Below are 15,100 nucleotides of genomic sequence, written 5' to 3'. Positions count from 1 at the left end.
TGGGAAGGCAGAGAACCAAGAAATGAAACTTCTAAAATGCCACCCACTTTTAGGCGGAATATGTCTTCTGCCAAACTGACGTGAGCACAGATAGCTATTTCAGAGATAGGACCTACTCCTTTCTTCCTGCCACAGTGTAGTTTACCCTGAAGAGGGTAAGAGATGTCCTTTGGCAGCTACAACAGCTGCAAAAGAGACCCAGTAACATGCGTTAACAAATCTGCGTGAGCAGGATGCTTCCCGCAGGTATCGGACGTTCCGGTCACCAGGAGACGTGCGCACCCTGCGTTGCGTCCCCTTCCGCCACGCACCTTCTTATCTTTCTCAGAACCATCTGTGAGGAGGATCCCTTTGGCTTGCATGTGGCGATACAGGATCTTCTGCAGAGCTGACATGTCACACTTGATCACATATTCAACCTGGGGGAAAAGAGCAGCAAGTGGTTGAGAGCAGGAGGGAGAAGGTGCTGCTCTAAAGAGACTGTTGAGCCTGGCCAGCATGGTTCAGTGGTTGAGCATCGACCTATGAACCGGGAGGTCACAGTTCGATTCCCAGTCAGGGAATATACTTGGGTTGCAGGCTCCATCCCCAATGTGGGGTGTGCAGGAGGCAGCTGATCAATGATTCTCTCTCATCATTGATGTTTTTCTCTCTCTCTCCCTCTCCCTTCCTCTCTGAAATCAATAACACAATATTTTTAATTAAAAAAAAAAAGAGAGAGAGAGATAGCTGAGACACAGCTGCTGGTGGCATTCCAGGAGCCTGAAGGTATCTGCTTCCCCACTTGGATTCCTGGGAAGGGGTGGGGTGGGGGGTGGAACAGACCATGGCCTTCGTTGCTAAAGGCATGGTATGGTGGAGGGACCTTCCAGAGGTCATATGTAACTGTGGCTAGGGCTATGCTTTTAGGAATTTTCATGACTTGCTCCAAATTTGAGAGAATGGCTTGTAAACTGTTCAAATTCAAAGATACTGAATATAGAGTATATTTTCAGTATTTCTTCTGCCTCCCAACTATCTCCCCTTTTTACAGGAACAGGACAGGTTTAGGAAAAACAGTGAATGGCCAATATCCTATGATTTTCTTTGTGAAACATTTTTGTTTTCAAATGGTGATATGTGGTTACTCCCAATACTAGTCCTAAAATGAGACTTGTAACAGTCCTAGGTTGACTTTCATATACCTGCTTTGAGAGGACACTCCCCAGTGAGGACAGCAGGTGGAGAAGGCCTAATCCATAGCTGGGTTCAACGACCACCTAAAGAAGGCAAGACCCCCTGTGCTTCCACCTGAAATGCTGCAAAAAGCCCATCTGCAGCAGCGAGAGAAAGCTCCGCACACACCTGCATCCCTTCTAGCACGCTCCTGCTGCATAAAATCCGCCGGATGCTCTCCTCTTATTGTTTCACCTTATTAAAACAATCCCCAGAATACAAACGTGCGGTTTTCATAATAAACAACAGATTAATGCCTAGAAATCTGCAGAATGTGATTAAAGGTAAATCAGCAAGCTGCCTAATGTTTAATAAACTGATGAAAAACGATCAGGTTATTCCCAGCTCTGAGGGCCAGAGCGAGGAGGTCACAGATGAAGAGAAGTTGACTATTCATTCAATTGTTGCTTTAGAAGAAACCTGTCAGGCTCAATGGAACCACTATTCATGGCCTTTTGCCAATCATTTTGATGCACCAAATCAAACTAGAGAAAGGCTGGCTCTTAGCAGAAAAGTTCAGAAGGGCAAGTAACCTACCATCGACTTGTTTTAGTTTTTAATGACCTTCTTGGCCAGGCTGGGACAAAAACATCTCCAAGTTTAATAAATAAGGATGCAGGCAATATAGGTTCTGTGTGTTACACGCCTGATCGTGTCATATTTTTAAAGTACTTCCACTTCTTCAGGAGCTATTAACTCTCAATGACATCTGATCATGGTGAAGAAAAATGTTAAACAACTTCAGAGGAGTATAAAGATAAAAATGACATCAGGGTTAATATTATTGAGCTCTTAGGGACCAGGCCCCATGCACACGTGCATTTATCTGCCTTCTTTCATTTCTCTACAAAGAGCTTTAAGAGACTTATATTCAGTGTCCACATTTTATCTTATTTTTTAAAAATATATTTTTATTGATTTCAGAGAGGAAGGGAGAGGGAGATAGAACATCAGTGATGAGAGAGAATCACTGACTGGCTGTCTCCTGCACGCCCCACACTGGGGATCCAGTCTGCAATCTGGGCATGTGCCCTGACTGGGAATCGAACTGGTTCCTAGGTGGACACTCGACCACTGAGCCATGCCAGCTGGGCCAGTGTCCACATTTTATAGATAAGGAACCAGAGCATCGAAAAGTTGAACAGACTGAGTCAAAATGATACAGCTAATTAATGGTGCAGTTAGGACTGGGAACAGTCCACTCTATTAAACTCTGTGTTAAAGGTGACCAAGCAGAGGTTCCGGCTTGTGAGTTCTGCCCTGACGTTCACCTTCCCCGGGGCCTCACTGCTGGAAGAGACGCCGAGGCTCGTGTTTAAGGGCATTAGGGCTCATGGGTACAGAACCCTCAACCCCCTCCCCACCAGTGAGCTGCTGCCAGGTGCTGCAGGTGAGGGGCTTGGGGACAGGAGGCATGATGATACCATGCAGACGGGGACTCGGACATCCCACAGGGGTCGCGTCAACAGAGAGGGGAGCCCATCCGAGGACTCTGACCTTCTTCCTTCGTGTCCTTAGAGGATACCAGAAACTGCTTTGATAAACATGGTCACAATCATCGTCATAAGCTTTGCAACTATATTTTACCTATAGTTGTTACGGAATAGTAAGAAGCTAGGAAAATTCCAGGCAAGTGGAATAGGGAAACTGAGACAGTTAACCAGCAGTTTGTGTCCACCTGGTAAATCCTATCTTCCCAAACCAAGGACACTTAAAGTGGGGATGGGTAGGTGGGTAGGAAGAGATTAACCAAAGAATTTATATGCATAACCCATAGACACAGACAATAGTGTGGTGAGGCCTGGGGCGGGTCAATGGGGAAACAGAGGGAACATCTGTAATATTTTCAACAATAAAGATAAATTAAAAATAAAAGAGTAAATGATTTGCACTTCTCCCCAATTAGAGGGTAAATAGTTTAAATCACCGTACTTAGGGAGACAGATAATAGAAATCCAATTAAATGCCATTTGCCAACCACACCTTAATAAGAGAATAAATCTCATTTTGGTATATCAGCATAAAGCTGATGAATATTCTATTGATCCACCCCGAAGACCTCCCCTAACACCCAGCCTAGGAATCCCCATTGTGTGAGGGATGGGTTTTATACTAGCAGTAGGTGGTGGTTTGCGGGAGGGGCTGCTTAAATCTGTGAAAAGATGCCTACCGTATTGGACGGTCTATTCCCTTGCTCATGAGGTATTTCATTAGACTCATAAAATTATTCAATAGCCATTGATTTAAACTAATTTTTATTAAATATTCATTAAAACTAAATTTTGTATGAAGGAGAACTGCATTTATCATACTGTGGCCTTCCAATGCCTGCTTTAGTTTCATCTGAGGAAATATATTCCCAAGGTTACTCTAGCTACACTAAACAGAATTACCGTAAAGGGTTGACATTGTGTGTTTTTAAGTTTTTCTATCACAAAACTCAACAATAAGAAACAATCCAGCCCTGACTAGTTTGGCTCAGTTGATAGAGCGTTGGCTTGTGGACTGAAGGGTCCCAGGGTCGACTCCGGTCCAGGGCATGTACCTTGGTTGCGGGCACATCCCCAGTGGGGGATGTGCAGGAGGCAGCTGATCGATGTTTCTCTCTCATCGATGTTTCTAACTCTCTAGTCCCTCTCACTTCTCTGTAAAAAATCAATAAAATATATTTTTAAAATAAAAAAAGAAACAATGCAATAAAAATTAAAAACAAGCAAAAGATTTGAGCACCATTTCATCAAAGAAGACATACAGGGGCTGATTAAGCCCGTGAAAAGATGCCTACCATCACTGGATGGTAGAGAAAGGCAAATTAAAGTTACACACCTATTGAAATGGCTAAAAAACATTTAAAAAACTGACACTTCCCAATGAGTACTGATGAGAAAGGGAAGGAACTGGAATGCTTACACATTGCTGGTGGGACTACAAAATGGTTCAGACAGTTTGGAGCAGTGTGTGGAAATTTATAAAGTTACATGTGCATTGACCATATGGCCGAGCAGCCCCACTCCTAATTATCTGCTCAAGTGAAATGAAAAGCTGTGTTCACACAAATACCTGTACAAAATGTTTATAGCAGATTTATCCCTCATCAAGTATGGTGCATCCACATAATAGAATACTACTCAGCAATAAAAATGACCCAACTATGGATACTTGCAACAACTTGGATGCATCTCAAACACACGATGCTGAGTGAAAGAAAGCAGATGCAGAAGGTCTGATGACACACACTGTCTGAGTCCACTCAGACGACATTCTGGAAAAGGCAGAGCTGTGGGATGAGCACATTAGTGGTTGCATGAGACTAAGAGTGGAGAGAGGCTCTGGCTAAAATGTGGCAGCACTAAGGAATTTGTGGCGGGGGCGGGGAGGGGGTACTAGGAAATAGAATTGCTCTGTATTGTGAAGGTAGGCGTGGGAAATATCACTATGCAGTTTTCAAAACTTCTAGAACTATGTGCCCAAAAGAGTAAATTTTATTATACGTAAAATAAAAAACACTTCCTTAATTGATTCCTTTTCACGAAAACATTTGAGAATTATTGCTGTGGAAGTATTTATAGTCAGCCTTATCCTGCCATAGCCATAATTCCTTCCTGAGTCCTTACACAGGCTGAGAAGGACATTCATGTTGTTTGTGGCTATAGGCAGGAGAAGGTAGAAGAAAACTTATCCCCAAGGATAATACTTAAATGACCAATTTTTCCCTGATAAAAAAGTCCTCACGAGACAGAAAAAACAGAATAACCACTGGCCACAAGGCATCAATAAGGCCACATAGCTACACACAGTGGTTAGGCCCCACAACTTGCCTTGAAAGGACTATGGGGACAGCGATGTGGGAGGGCCACAGGAAGTGCGAGAATGAGAGAACAGTGAGGCCTAGAGGCCTCCATTAATAATAGAAGCAGCAACATGAGTAGCTGTCCCTAGTTGAGTGCTGCCCACGTGCCAGGCACGGTAGTAGTAGTAGTACATCCATCTTAGTCCTCTCAACAGTTCTATGAAGCAGGTATCATTTATTTTATAGCTCACTTATGAGAACCTTGACACCCATTGGGTTAACTTGACTTGCCCAAGTTCACACAGTAAGAGACAGAGAATGTGGTGGGGACCCTGTCCACTCTGATGGCAGAACCCATGCTTTCCACACTTCCAAGTTACCTCCAGGAAAAGGGAGCTTATCCATAGACAATCTATCACATACAGGGTATTTAACATACCTCAGAGGTCATGCTCCGGCTATTAAAGAGCACATGTGTACTTTATATAGGAGACATACTGTCGAAACTCTAATACTAATTTTTTAAAAAGTATATTCAGACTCAAGAAGCACTCTTATGGAAAGAACAGTAAAATAAATAGTAAAGAATTCCTTTGTGAAATAAATGACCACCCCACAATCTTTAGGTTGCAAAAGTTTGGATTTTTATATAATGGACTAGAGGCCCAGTGCACGAAATTCGTGCACTCGGGGGTGGGGGGTGGTCCCCCAGCCTGGCCTGTGCCCTCTTACAGTGTGGGAGCTCCGCAATCGATCGCCCCAAAGAGGAAGGCCCCATCCACCCATCCAGGGCTCCTCAATGGATTGCCCCAAAGAGGTAGGGCGGAGCCGCGGAACCCACCTTCGCGCTATGCACGCAGCATCAAGCCCCTGCCCACCTATGTGTGCCTCGCCGCGCATGGAGCCCCACCCACCTGTGTGTGCCGGCTGCGCACGTAGCCTCCTGGTGATCACTCGTTACGGGCATGAGGGCGTCATGACCACAGAGGCTTTTATTATACAGGATTTTCTTAAGACAGGGCATAGTTTTAACTTGTAATGCATTTTAAAAAAATCTATGTCTATTTAGCCAGTCTTGTAAGTAAATAAGTCAACAAGATTAAGAAATTTTATGGAATGAATAAATAGAGGACTTTAGCTAGTCACCTTTTATTTTACAGCTCTTCTAAAGAAACAAAAGAAAGCATGGGACAAATTAAAATCCGTAACATTCCACCACTATGACTTGCAGGATCTCAGTAACAGTATGCTGGGAGGTAGCTCCAGGCAGCCACATGGCCACTGTATCCATTCCCCAGTTTAACTATTCAGTAGCTAAGCTCCATATGAAACAGAAAAGGGGTTACCCAAAGATGCTGAGACCACAGAAGTTAAGTAAATATCGATACAGCATTTAGTGCCCATAATGCATTTACTAGCACAATAAAACACTTAAATGTTTGGGCTACTCCTGGAGTAAGCCTGCTATAAAAACCATCTTTAATTCTAATTTTTCTCAATTGTTAAAGAATAGAGAACAAAATTCTCTCTCAGCAAACCGATCAACTTCATATGTTATTTTCCAGCTCCCACTTAAAAATGAACAGGATGAAACAATCTGTCCAAAAAATAGAGTCATTACACAGAAAAACACAATGTGCAAAATAACACATTTCAAACTTGGCTCACCTAAAGAGAAAGCTCAGATCAAAATATCTCATGCTAGAAATAATAGTATACAATGCCAAATAATTTTGCTTTAAGAGAATAAAATTTAGAACTCAAATGTGTGTGGTTCCAAACTATGATCAGAAACATATTAAACTAATACCTAAATCCAACCTAAAAGTGCAGAGCCAAGTCAAAGGACATTCTAAAGCACTGAAAACTCAGTGTCCACAAAGTAATCTGAAAAATACTTGCTCAAAATGTTCTCAGGAACTTCATGTTTGTGGTGTGAGACAGAAACTGTGCCCAAGAATAATTAAATGAAGGTTCTGTAATTTGTAGAAATTCTATTTTTCACCTGTTAGAATGGTGACATCACAAGCATCAAATCCATATATATAAAAGCTTAAGCGACCCTCAAGACAGAATGACCGGAATGACCAGAAAGACCAGTTGCTATGATGCACGTTGACCACCAGGGCGCAGATGCTCAAAGCAGGAGCTGCCCCCTGGTGGTCAGTGCACTCCCACAGGGGGAGAGCCGCTCAGCTAGAAGCCGGGCTCATGGCTGGCAAGTGCAGCTGCAGCAGGAGCCTCTCCTGACTCCATGGCGAATGACGACAGCAGGCTTAGCAGGCCGGGATGAGTGCGAGCACTGTGGCACCTGGCCCTGGTTCTGGCTCAATGATGGTGAACCTATGACATGCGTGTCAGAGGTGACACGTGAACTCATTTTTTTGGTTGATTTTTTCTTTGTTAAATGGCATTTAAATATATAAAATAAATATCAAAAATATAAGCCTTTGTTTTACTATGGTTGCAAATATCAAAAAATTTCTATATGTGACATGGCACCAGAGTTAAGTTAGGGTTTTTCAAAATGCTGACACGCCGAGCTCAAAAGGTTAGCCATTACTCTTCTGGCTCCTCCCTGGCTGCCTACTGCTTGGCGCACTGCTACATCCCTTGGGGGGTGTCTGACTACCAGTTTAGGCCCGATCCCCGCAGTGATTAGGCCTAAACCAGCAGTTGGACATCCCCAGGGGGGTCTTGGATTGGGAGAGGGAGCAGGCCGGGCTGAGGGACATGCCTCCCCCCCCACCCCCAAGTGCACAAACTCGTGCACCGGGCCTCTAGTATTAAATAAATTTCTGGGAAACTTGGCCAATATTTACTAGGCCCTCTGATAATGATTGAAGTTCCAAACTCAAATCCTTATTTGGTTTACAAACAGAACACTTTTATGGCATCTGTAAGAATAAACTCAAATGAGGTTAGTTAACTTTAAAAAAAAATCTAAAGTAAAATGCAATGTTAAGTTAATTAATGTATGCAAAGTGGCTGTAAGTTAAAGTGTAATGACTTTGGTAAAGCTCAATGAATTTGGTAATTTTATAAAATCTGCCCAAAGATTTTGGACACTGGGCTGAAAATGCCGAAATTTGCCTTCTCTATACTAAACCCCCTAGCTTCTATCGAATAAATTAGCACTTCAAGAGATTTCCAAAAGACAAACTTGCTGTTTTAGAAACACAGATTCCAGGTGCAGGTATGTCAACCATATCGGCAGGGGAAGAAACCATAACTTGTGCATTTTGCAACATACCTTTTCTGGAAGCTGGGATTCCACTTCCTTCTTCAGTCTCCTCAGTAAAAATGGTCGCAAGACCTTATGTAGACGCCGGATGATCAATATAGTTTCTTCTTCATTCAAGTCCACCTACAAGAAGAGAACCGTAGATGACTTCGATTTTCTTTAAAGGATGTTTCATGTAATAACACTTTATGTTACATTTATTATTCATTTCAGTATATGTTTTAATGTTTATATGTGTTAAGGCCAGGTATATAACTGGTCACATACACCTCAGAATCCTCTCCCCTCCTGCCTACCAGCTGGAAATAAAATAGCCTCTAAATGGGTGTTTGTCTTACGGATGGGTTTGTGGAAAAGGCTCAGAATTTTATGGGACATAACTGGCAATAAAGACTGATTGAAGCCCTGGCCAGTTGGAGCATCATCCTATGTGAGCTCATACCAGGTTATGGGTTCAATCCCAGGTTGGGGTGCATAGGGGAGGCAACCGATAGATGTTTCTCTCTCACATTGATGTTTCTCTCTTTCTCTCCCCCTTACTCTCTCTCTAAAATCAATGAAAACATATCCTTGGGTGAAGATTAAAAAAACAACCCACACTGGGGGTCGGGGGAAGAAGACTCACATAAAACACGAGTAGCCCTGACTGGGTAGCTCAGTTGGTTAGAACGTTGTCCCAATATACCAAGGTTGTGGACTTGATTTCCAGTCAGGGCACATACAAGGATCAACAAATGAGTGCTTAATAAGTGGAACAACTGTTTCTCTCTTCCCCCCTTCTCTCTCTCTCAAATCAATTTTTAAAAAAGATTATTAAAGAAAAATAAAAGAACACGAGTAGAGTGACAACAACAGTTAATGTGTTCTTACTTAAAGTGGAGGCATTAGGTTAGGCTCTTAACTGTGTCTAGAGGCAGGAACATGCCAAAGGAATAGGCTTGTAGACAAAGATGAAAACAAGAGTAGATCCAGTTTATGTTGGCCGGTTTCTGAGCCATGCTACCTTGCTCTTCCTTTCTTCTGCCCTGATCTTATTGGAGTTACAGTTACACTTATAAAACCTCTGCTTTCTCTTTCACCCTCCTCTATCACCTCTAGGGGGCAGAGTTGATTGACTCTATACAAATGGGCGAGTCAATCACTTACTGACAAAAAGAAAACGTACCACACAACTAAAGGGCTAAAGAGTTCCAACCTAAGTTTCCCTAGAGCAGTGATGGTGATCCTTTTGAGCTCGGTGTGTCAGCATTTTGAAAAACCCTAACTTAACTCTGGTGCCGTGTCACATATAGAAATTTTTTGATATTTGCAACCATAGTAAAACAAAGATTTATATTTTTGATATTTATTTTATATATTTAAATGCCATTTAACAAAGAAAAATCAACCAAAAAATGAGTTCGCGTGTCATAGGTTCGCCATCACTGCCCTAGAGCATTCTTTCTGGCTTTGCATGCCTATAGTTAAGAAATCACTAACCAAAGGACATGTGCCCATTCCTATAGTTAAGAAATCACTAACCAAAAGGTCATGTGCCCATTTCTTTTTTTACAATGGCTCGGGCCCTCCTTTCATCAAGGAGCTCCAAGAGAAGATAGATAGTGGAAGAAATGGAGGTAAGAAATTTAGAAATGGCTGCTCCAGACTTGAGGATTATTTATGTAGACACAAAACTGAGGCTCACACTGAACTCTGGAAAAACGTGTACAGAAAATTAGTGTCCAACTTCAGTTTTACACACACACTCTTGATGAGGAAACAGTTTAAAGGGAAGCCCATGTTTATAACAAGGTTGTACATGTCTTAAGGTATATGTTCAGCTGTTGAATTGACCTGGTTAAACTGAGGCAGTAACTGTCCCTCCATGGGCCCCCCTGGCCCACAGCAGGTCAGCATCCCACCGTCAGGAGTGTCCTCTGGCGGCCTGGCTGGAGTCGGGACACCCACACCTCACTAGATCCGCTTTCTTCAGAGCGGACACACCCGGGATTGAGAACATGTGTCCCTCGGGCTAGCTTCGGAATGTGGGCGACATTGTAAACCACCCTGAGGGTTTCCTGTCGCTCTGATGTTCTCAGCTCTAGATCCTTTCATTTCATTGTCAAGTAGTGAAAAAAACACAAGCTAGACCAGTACCCTTTCTCCAGTCATGGCAAACGGAGCATTGAACCACTGTTCGAAGGTGCTGCAGCTCTTGAAAATGGTGGGGAGGAGGAAGTTGAGGAGCGCCCAGAGCTCCGGGAGCTTGTTCTGCAGCGGGGTCCCGGTCAGCAGGATCCTCCTGGGGGCCACATAGTGCGTGTTGAGGACCTGAGTCAGCTTGCAGTGGTGGTTCTTCATCCGGTGGCCCTCGTCCACGATCATGTACTTCCACCGGATCTGTAACGTCAGATGGGCCGACATGTGGTGAGCAAGGGAAAAGATGACGATTTCCAGGAGGCAAGAGGTGAAATGGAGCCCTAGCTGGTTTGGCTCAGTGGATTGAGCGTCAGCTCAGGGACTGCAGGGTCCTGGGTTCGATTCCAGTGGAGGGCACGTACCTTGGTTACAGACTCAGTTCCCGGCCCGGCACATGCGGTAGGCAACTAATCGATGTGTCTCACATCGATGTTTCTCTCTCTGTCTCTCCCACTCCCTTCCACTCTCTCTTAAAAAAAAAAATCAATGGAAAAAATATCTTCGGGTGAAGATTAATAACAACAAAAAAGAGGTGAAGTGGAAAACCAAAGAACCCATACCTGGTGAAACAGATGGTGGGGTTCTCCTTAGGATAAAAGAACCTCAACAGTCTCTATCCCATACCTGACAGGTTGGATAATACGTCATGTAACAACGGGAAGCTAAAGCAATTAGGTTCCTTAGAGGCCGTGTAATTCCAAGCCACCCTTTAACCAGGAAGGAAGCCTGGTCCAGAATGCAATGGTTAAGCCAGGGGTAGCCCCTGAGTCTCCCCATCCTGTAGCGCTGCTAATGCTGTACCCTGACGCTGTCCCAGGCCTAACGATCATGCCCCCTCCGCACCCAGCAGGTACAGAATACAGCTCTCCACTGAGGCAGCAGTTAATGACGGGTCCTTCCAGCATTACCTGTAGCTGACAGCCTCTGGCTTCTGCCTTCTTTCCTATTACGTGGGCTGACTATACTACCTTTAGGGCTTGGATCAGTGTTATTTATTTTAATTTCAATTAGCTGCTAACATTTAAAAGTTGGTATATCTCACATTAAAATCTAGACATCTAGCTTTTCCTTTAAAAAAGAAAAAAGAAAAAAGGAAGATCTGGCAACCTGGACTCTCACACATAATAGTATTCCTTACCTGCCAAGCACCTATCCACCAGCTCTAGTCCCTGCTTTACGATATTCTCACCGGCAGAGAGGACAATGCTAAATGTCATTCCTCTCTGTACGCCAAGCCTTCAGAATTAAACATAACACACTCCCCCCCACACGACTATCCCTTCAGAAGTAAAGGATGACCGTCTGATGCAATCCTCCTCCCTACGTCTACGAAAGCCCCTTTCCTCTCTCCTATTTTACACTTGAGCCCTCTTCAAGGTCACTCGTCTCCATTTCTTAAAGTGAGAACAATGAGGAATGTTCCACGAAGCCTATCCATTCCCTACAGAGCAGGGGCGATGGCCAAGGAAAGCATCTGGTGCTCAGATGTCCCTGGATCCTGCCGCTACGCTCCTGGAGAGAGGAGGGAGACAGCACCGCACTCCCCACAGGCCTCGCCTTCCTCCGCAGAAGCACCAGGGAAATCAGGGGAAAGCATATAAAAGCATCAGTCAGGCAGGGATGTTCAGGTAAAAGGAAACAGCCAGAGATTTTGTGTATTTTTCTGCCTCTACCACCTCTAAGAAAAGTGTTTAAGAATAATCAAAGTTGTACTGCGGCCGTCCCAAACTTACCAATAGTGTGAAAAGAGGCCCTCAGATAACATGTATTTAAGTAAATATTCTACGTCTGCTTTCCTGCCCAATTTGGCTTATGAAATAGTAAACAAGGAAGCAGAGGCCGTAGGTTTTGCTATTGGGCTACTCCTAATTAGGCCTTCCACTCGGAAAAAAATTGCTGCCCCGTTCTGTAGCTCCATTTCTCCAGTAACAAATAAAAGCGATACATCTCACTAACAGGCGTCTCCAAAGAATTTTGAAATGCCTATGCAGAAAACACGGTCTGAATTTGTTTTCAAGGATCACAAATGTATAAACACATTCCCATCGTAATAGTGAAAACACATCATTTCTGACACCACCAAATGCGTCTCCGAATACGAGGAGTCGGAACGCGCACTGCTGCCAGTGCCCTCGCAATGATTAGACCACCCCCGGGAATACACTTCCTGTATGCTACTTCCTGTGATGCCATCAAGGGAACGTCAGTTCCCAGAGCAAAGGGTTAGTGCAGAGACAGAACACACCCCAGAAATGGGGATTCTGTCTAATTTGGACTATAACTTGGTTTCAGATGATAGTGCATTCAAAACACCACAGGGCAAAAGAAATTACTAAAAAAAAAAAAAATTAAAAAAAATTAAGTCTTCATATTTGCTCCATGAAAGAAACTACTTCCATCATTCTGCATGAACATATTAGGAGGCAAGATGATATTAATGGGGAAAAATGACATTTTATGGCTAAAGGACAACTTAGGACATACAAATTAGGAGGCATGTAGGTTGCAGGTAGAAAACCTCTCTTTCCCAGCTCCAAATGGTCACAGAAACAGCCCAGAGTAATTCAAACAATAATGGCCCATGTTTTTTTAAGGAAACTAACCTAAAACAGGGACAGCAGGAAAGCCACAGCTCGGAGAAATGTTCACAGGGACAAGACCATGTGGAGAGATGCTACTCGTCTTTGGAGAGACAAAGGTCCAAGAGGACTGAAGCTACGCTACTGACAATAACCCAGGGCAGCAGAAACAACGATTCCTTCCACAGGAGCTGCTGGAGAGAGAACTGCAGAAGGAGCCCAAGCGAACTTTTAAAGAGATGTAAACTGACTATCTATGGGAGGATAAGTAAGAGCCCCAGGACAGATGGTGCACACGAGCGTGCGTGCGTGCGTGCGCGCGCACACACACACACACACAAATAGTATGCATACAATTAAAACCCATAACCAAAATATATCTGACTCTAAAAAAAGAGAGAAATGCCATTTAACAATCAAATTATCCTAGTGAGTATAATCTGGGAAATACTTTACACTCCAGTGCAATGGTCCATCATTTAGCAATAGAAGAATTTTTTTAAACATACCTTTGCAAGAATGTGCTTGTCTTTTATAATGTACTCGTAAGTTGTCAAGAGGACGTTGAATTTGCCACTCCGTAGCTGGGGGACAAGGGAGCGACGCATGGCAGGGGTGCCCTGAATAGAAAGGGAGAAAAACACGTATCTATTACCCAGTGGAAGCACATGTGTGCTGTTTCTCACTATTCAGAGCTTAATGGAGCCCGGGCCCGTGACTAACGACTGCACATATATGCATTATTATATACAGACACATTATCCACCAAGAAAGTGCTCAGTGAAATCGCCCAGGTCTGGACACTTTCCAGTCTCTTAGAGAGAGGCTTTCCCACTGAAAACGGCAGGGGAAGAGAGAAAAGGAAATTACAGTGACCGCCGGGTAGTGGAGAACCCGCTGCTCCAATGAAAGGCTCCTTTTCTACGGGAGCCTGTCGCAGGCGGCCTGAGCACCCAGGGAATTGCTGAACTTTCTGCAGGCACAGTGAGCCCGTCGGCAGCACAGGGAATGCACGGTATTTGTCATTTGTATTACTCTCATCAGAAACCTCGCAATATGATAATTAACAATTTTCTTCTGCATTTCACTATCTGAAAGTAATTATGGTTTATTACAGTCATCTTCTTGGGATGATTAACTCTCACTGTTTAGTACATGATGTACATGACAAAACTTTACAACCAAATACAGTGCACAGATGTGCATATGGAGTAAAGAAAATGGGGTCTATTTTTTGCTTTTGCACATTTATATATAAACACGGCATTCCAAACCTTGTAAGAAATTTTCACCACAGAAGGAGCCCATTTGTCAAATTCATATGTCCAGTTAGACAGAGTCCTGTAGAACAAAAAATAAATAGAAGAAAGAAAAATAGACATTTGTATAAAAGTCGGTGGTTAAATAGATGTTCTTATTTATTTTCAGGCTTCACCTTGAATATCTTGACGACATATTTTTTTAAAGGTGTGAAAATAAGAGATAAGTTAGAAATGAGCTGCCACAAAGCATGACAGGTATGTTGTGGGCACATAAAAATAAATCTCATAAGAAACAAAAATAAAGAATGCATAATTATAGAGGGCAAAAAATAGAAAAAGAAAAAAAAAACACCCTAAATTTTAATATGGTATTGAAAAATAGCAACTGCCGAAGCGATTCGGTGAGTCTTTAGAAACAGCCACACACGTTCAGAGAAAAGTTGAGTCAGGAAAAAAGAAATGACAAAAGCATGTGAACATATTAAATACATCTGTCAAGAGGAAGCGGGGAAGAAACAGTGAATGGCCCCCGCCCCTGTTTTTAATCCCTGAAAGCGTGACCATAATATACAAGTCAGAACGTGTAAAATATAGAAAAGAAGCAAAACACATATTCAAAATGTAGGTAAAATGCAAAGAATATCTAAATACTATGGATTCAGATCATCCATATTAACCCCTTCCCCAATAATTTTTTTGTTATAAACGTTTCTTTTTCAGACTAATTTTTTTATTTTGGTTCTATATAGTATTTTTGATGCTGGTTATGAAAACAGTTTGTAACTCGTCTTCCTATAAACCATATTTTTTTATCATATTTTTTTTGTTTTAT

At 42.9% G+C, this 15,100-nt stretch overlaps 1 protein-coding gene across 1 annotated transcript in view; it reads right to left on the bottom strand.

The window, feature by feature from the left end:
* Positions 1–15,100, bottom strand: part of SMARCA2 (SWI/SNF related, matrix associated, actin dependent regulator of chromatin, subfamily a, member 2) — a 185,147-nt gene that overhangs the window by 106,145 nt on the left and 63,902 nt on the right. The window contains exons 17-21 of the mRNA XM_015566893.1: positions 14,281–14,347; positions 13,516–13,626; positions 10,386–10,628; positions 8,259–8,372; positions 312–419 (exon numbers count right to left, since the gene is read on the bottom strand). Of these exons, the coding sequence (XP_015422379.1) occupies positions 312–419; positions 8,259–8,372; positions 10,386–10,628; positions 13,516–13,626; positions 14,281–14,347 (643 nt within the window). The remainder of the gene's footprint in view (positions 1–311; positions 420–8,258; positions 8,373–10,385; positions 10,629–13,515; positions 13,627–14,280; positions 14,348–15,100) is intronic.

This window comes from Myotis davidii, unplaced genomic scaffold, assembly GCF_000327345.1.
Source record: "Myotis davidii unplaced genomic scaffold, ASM32734v1 scaffold83, whole genome shotgun sequence".
Taxonomy (NCBI): domain Eukaryota; kingdom Metazoa; phylum Chordata; class Mammalia; order Chiroptera; family Vespertilionidae; genus Myotis; species Myotis davidii.
Note: the sequence above shows the minus strand (reverse complement) of the source record. Positions and strands in the feature narration are given on the sequence as shown.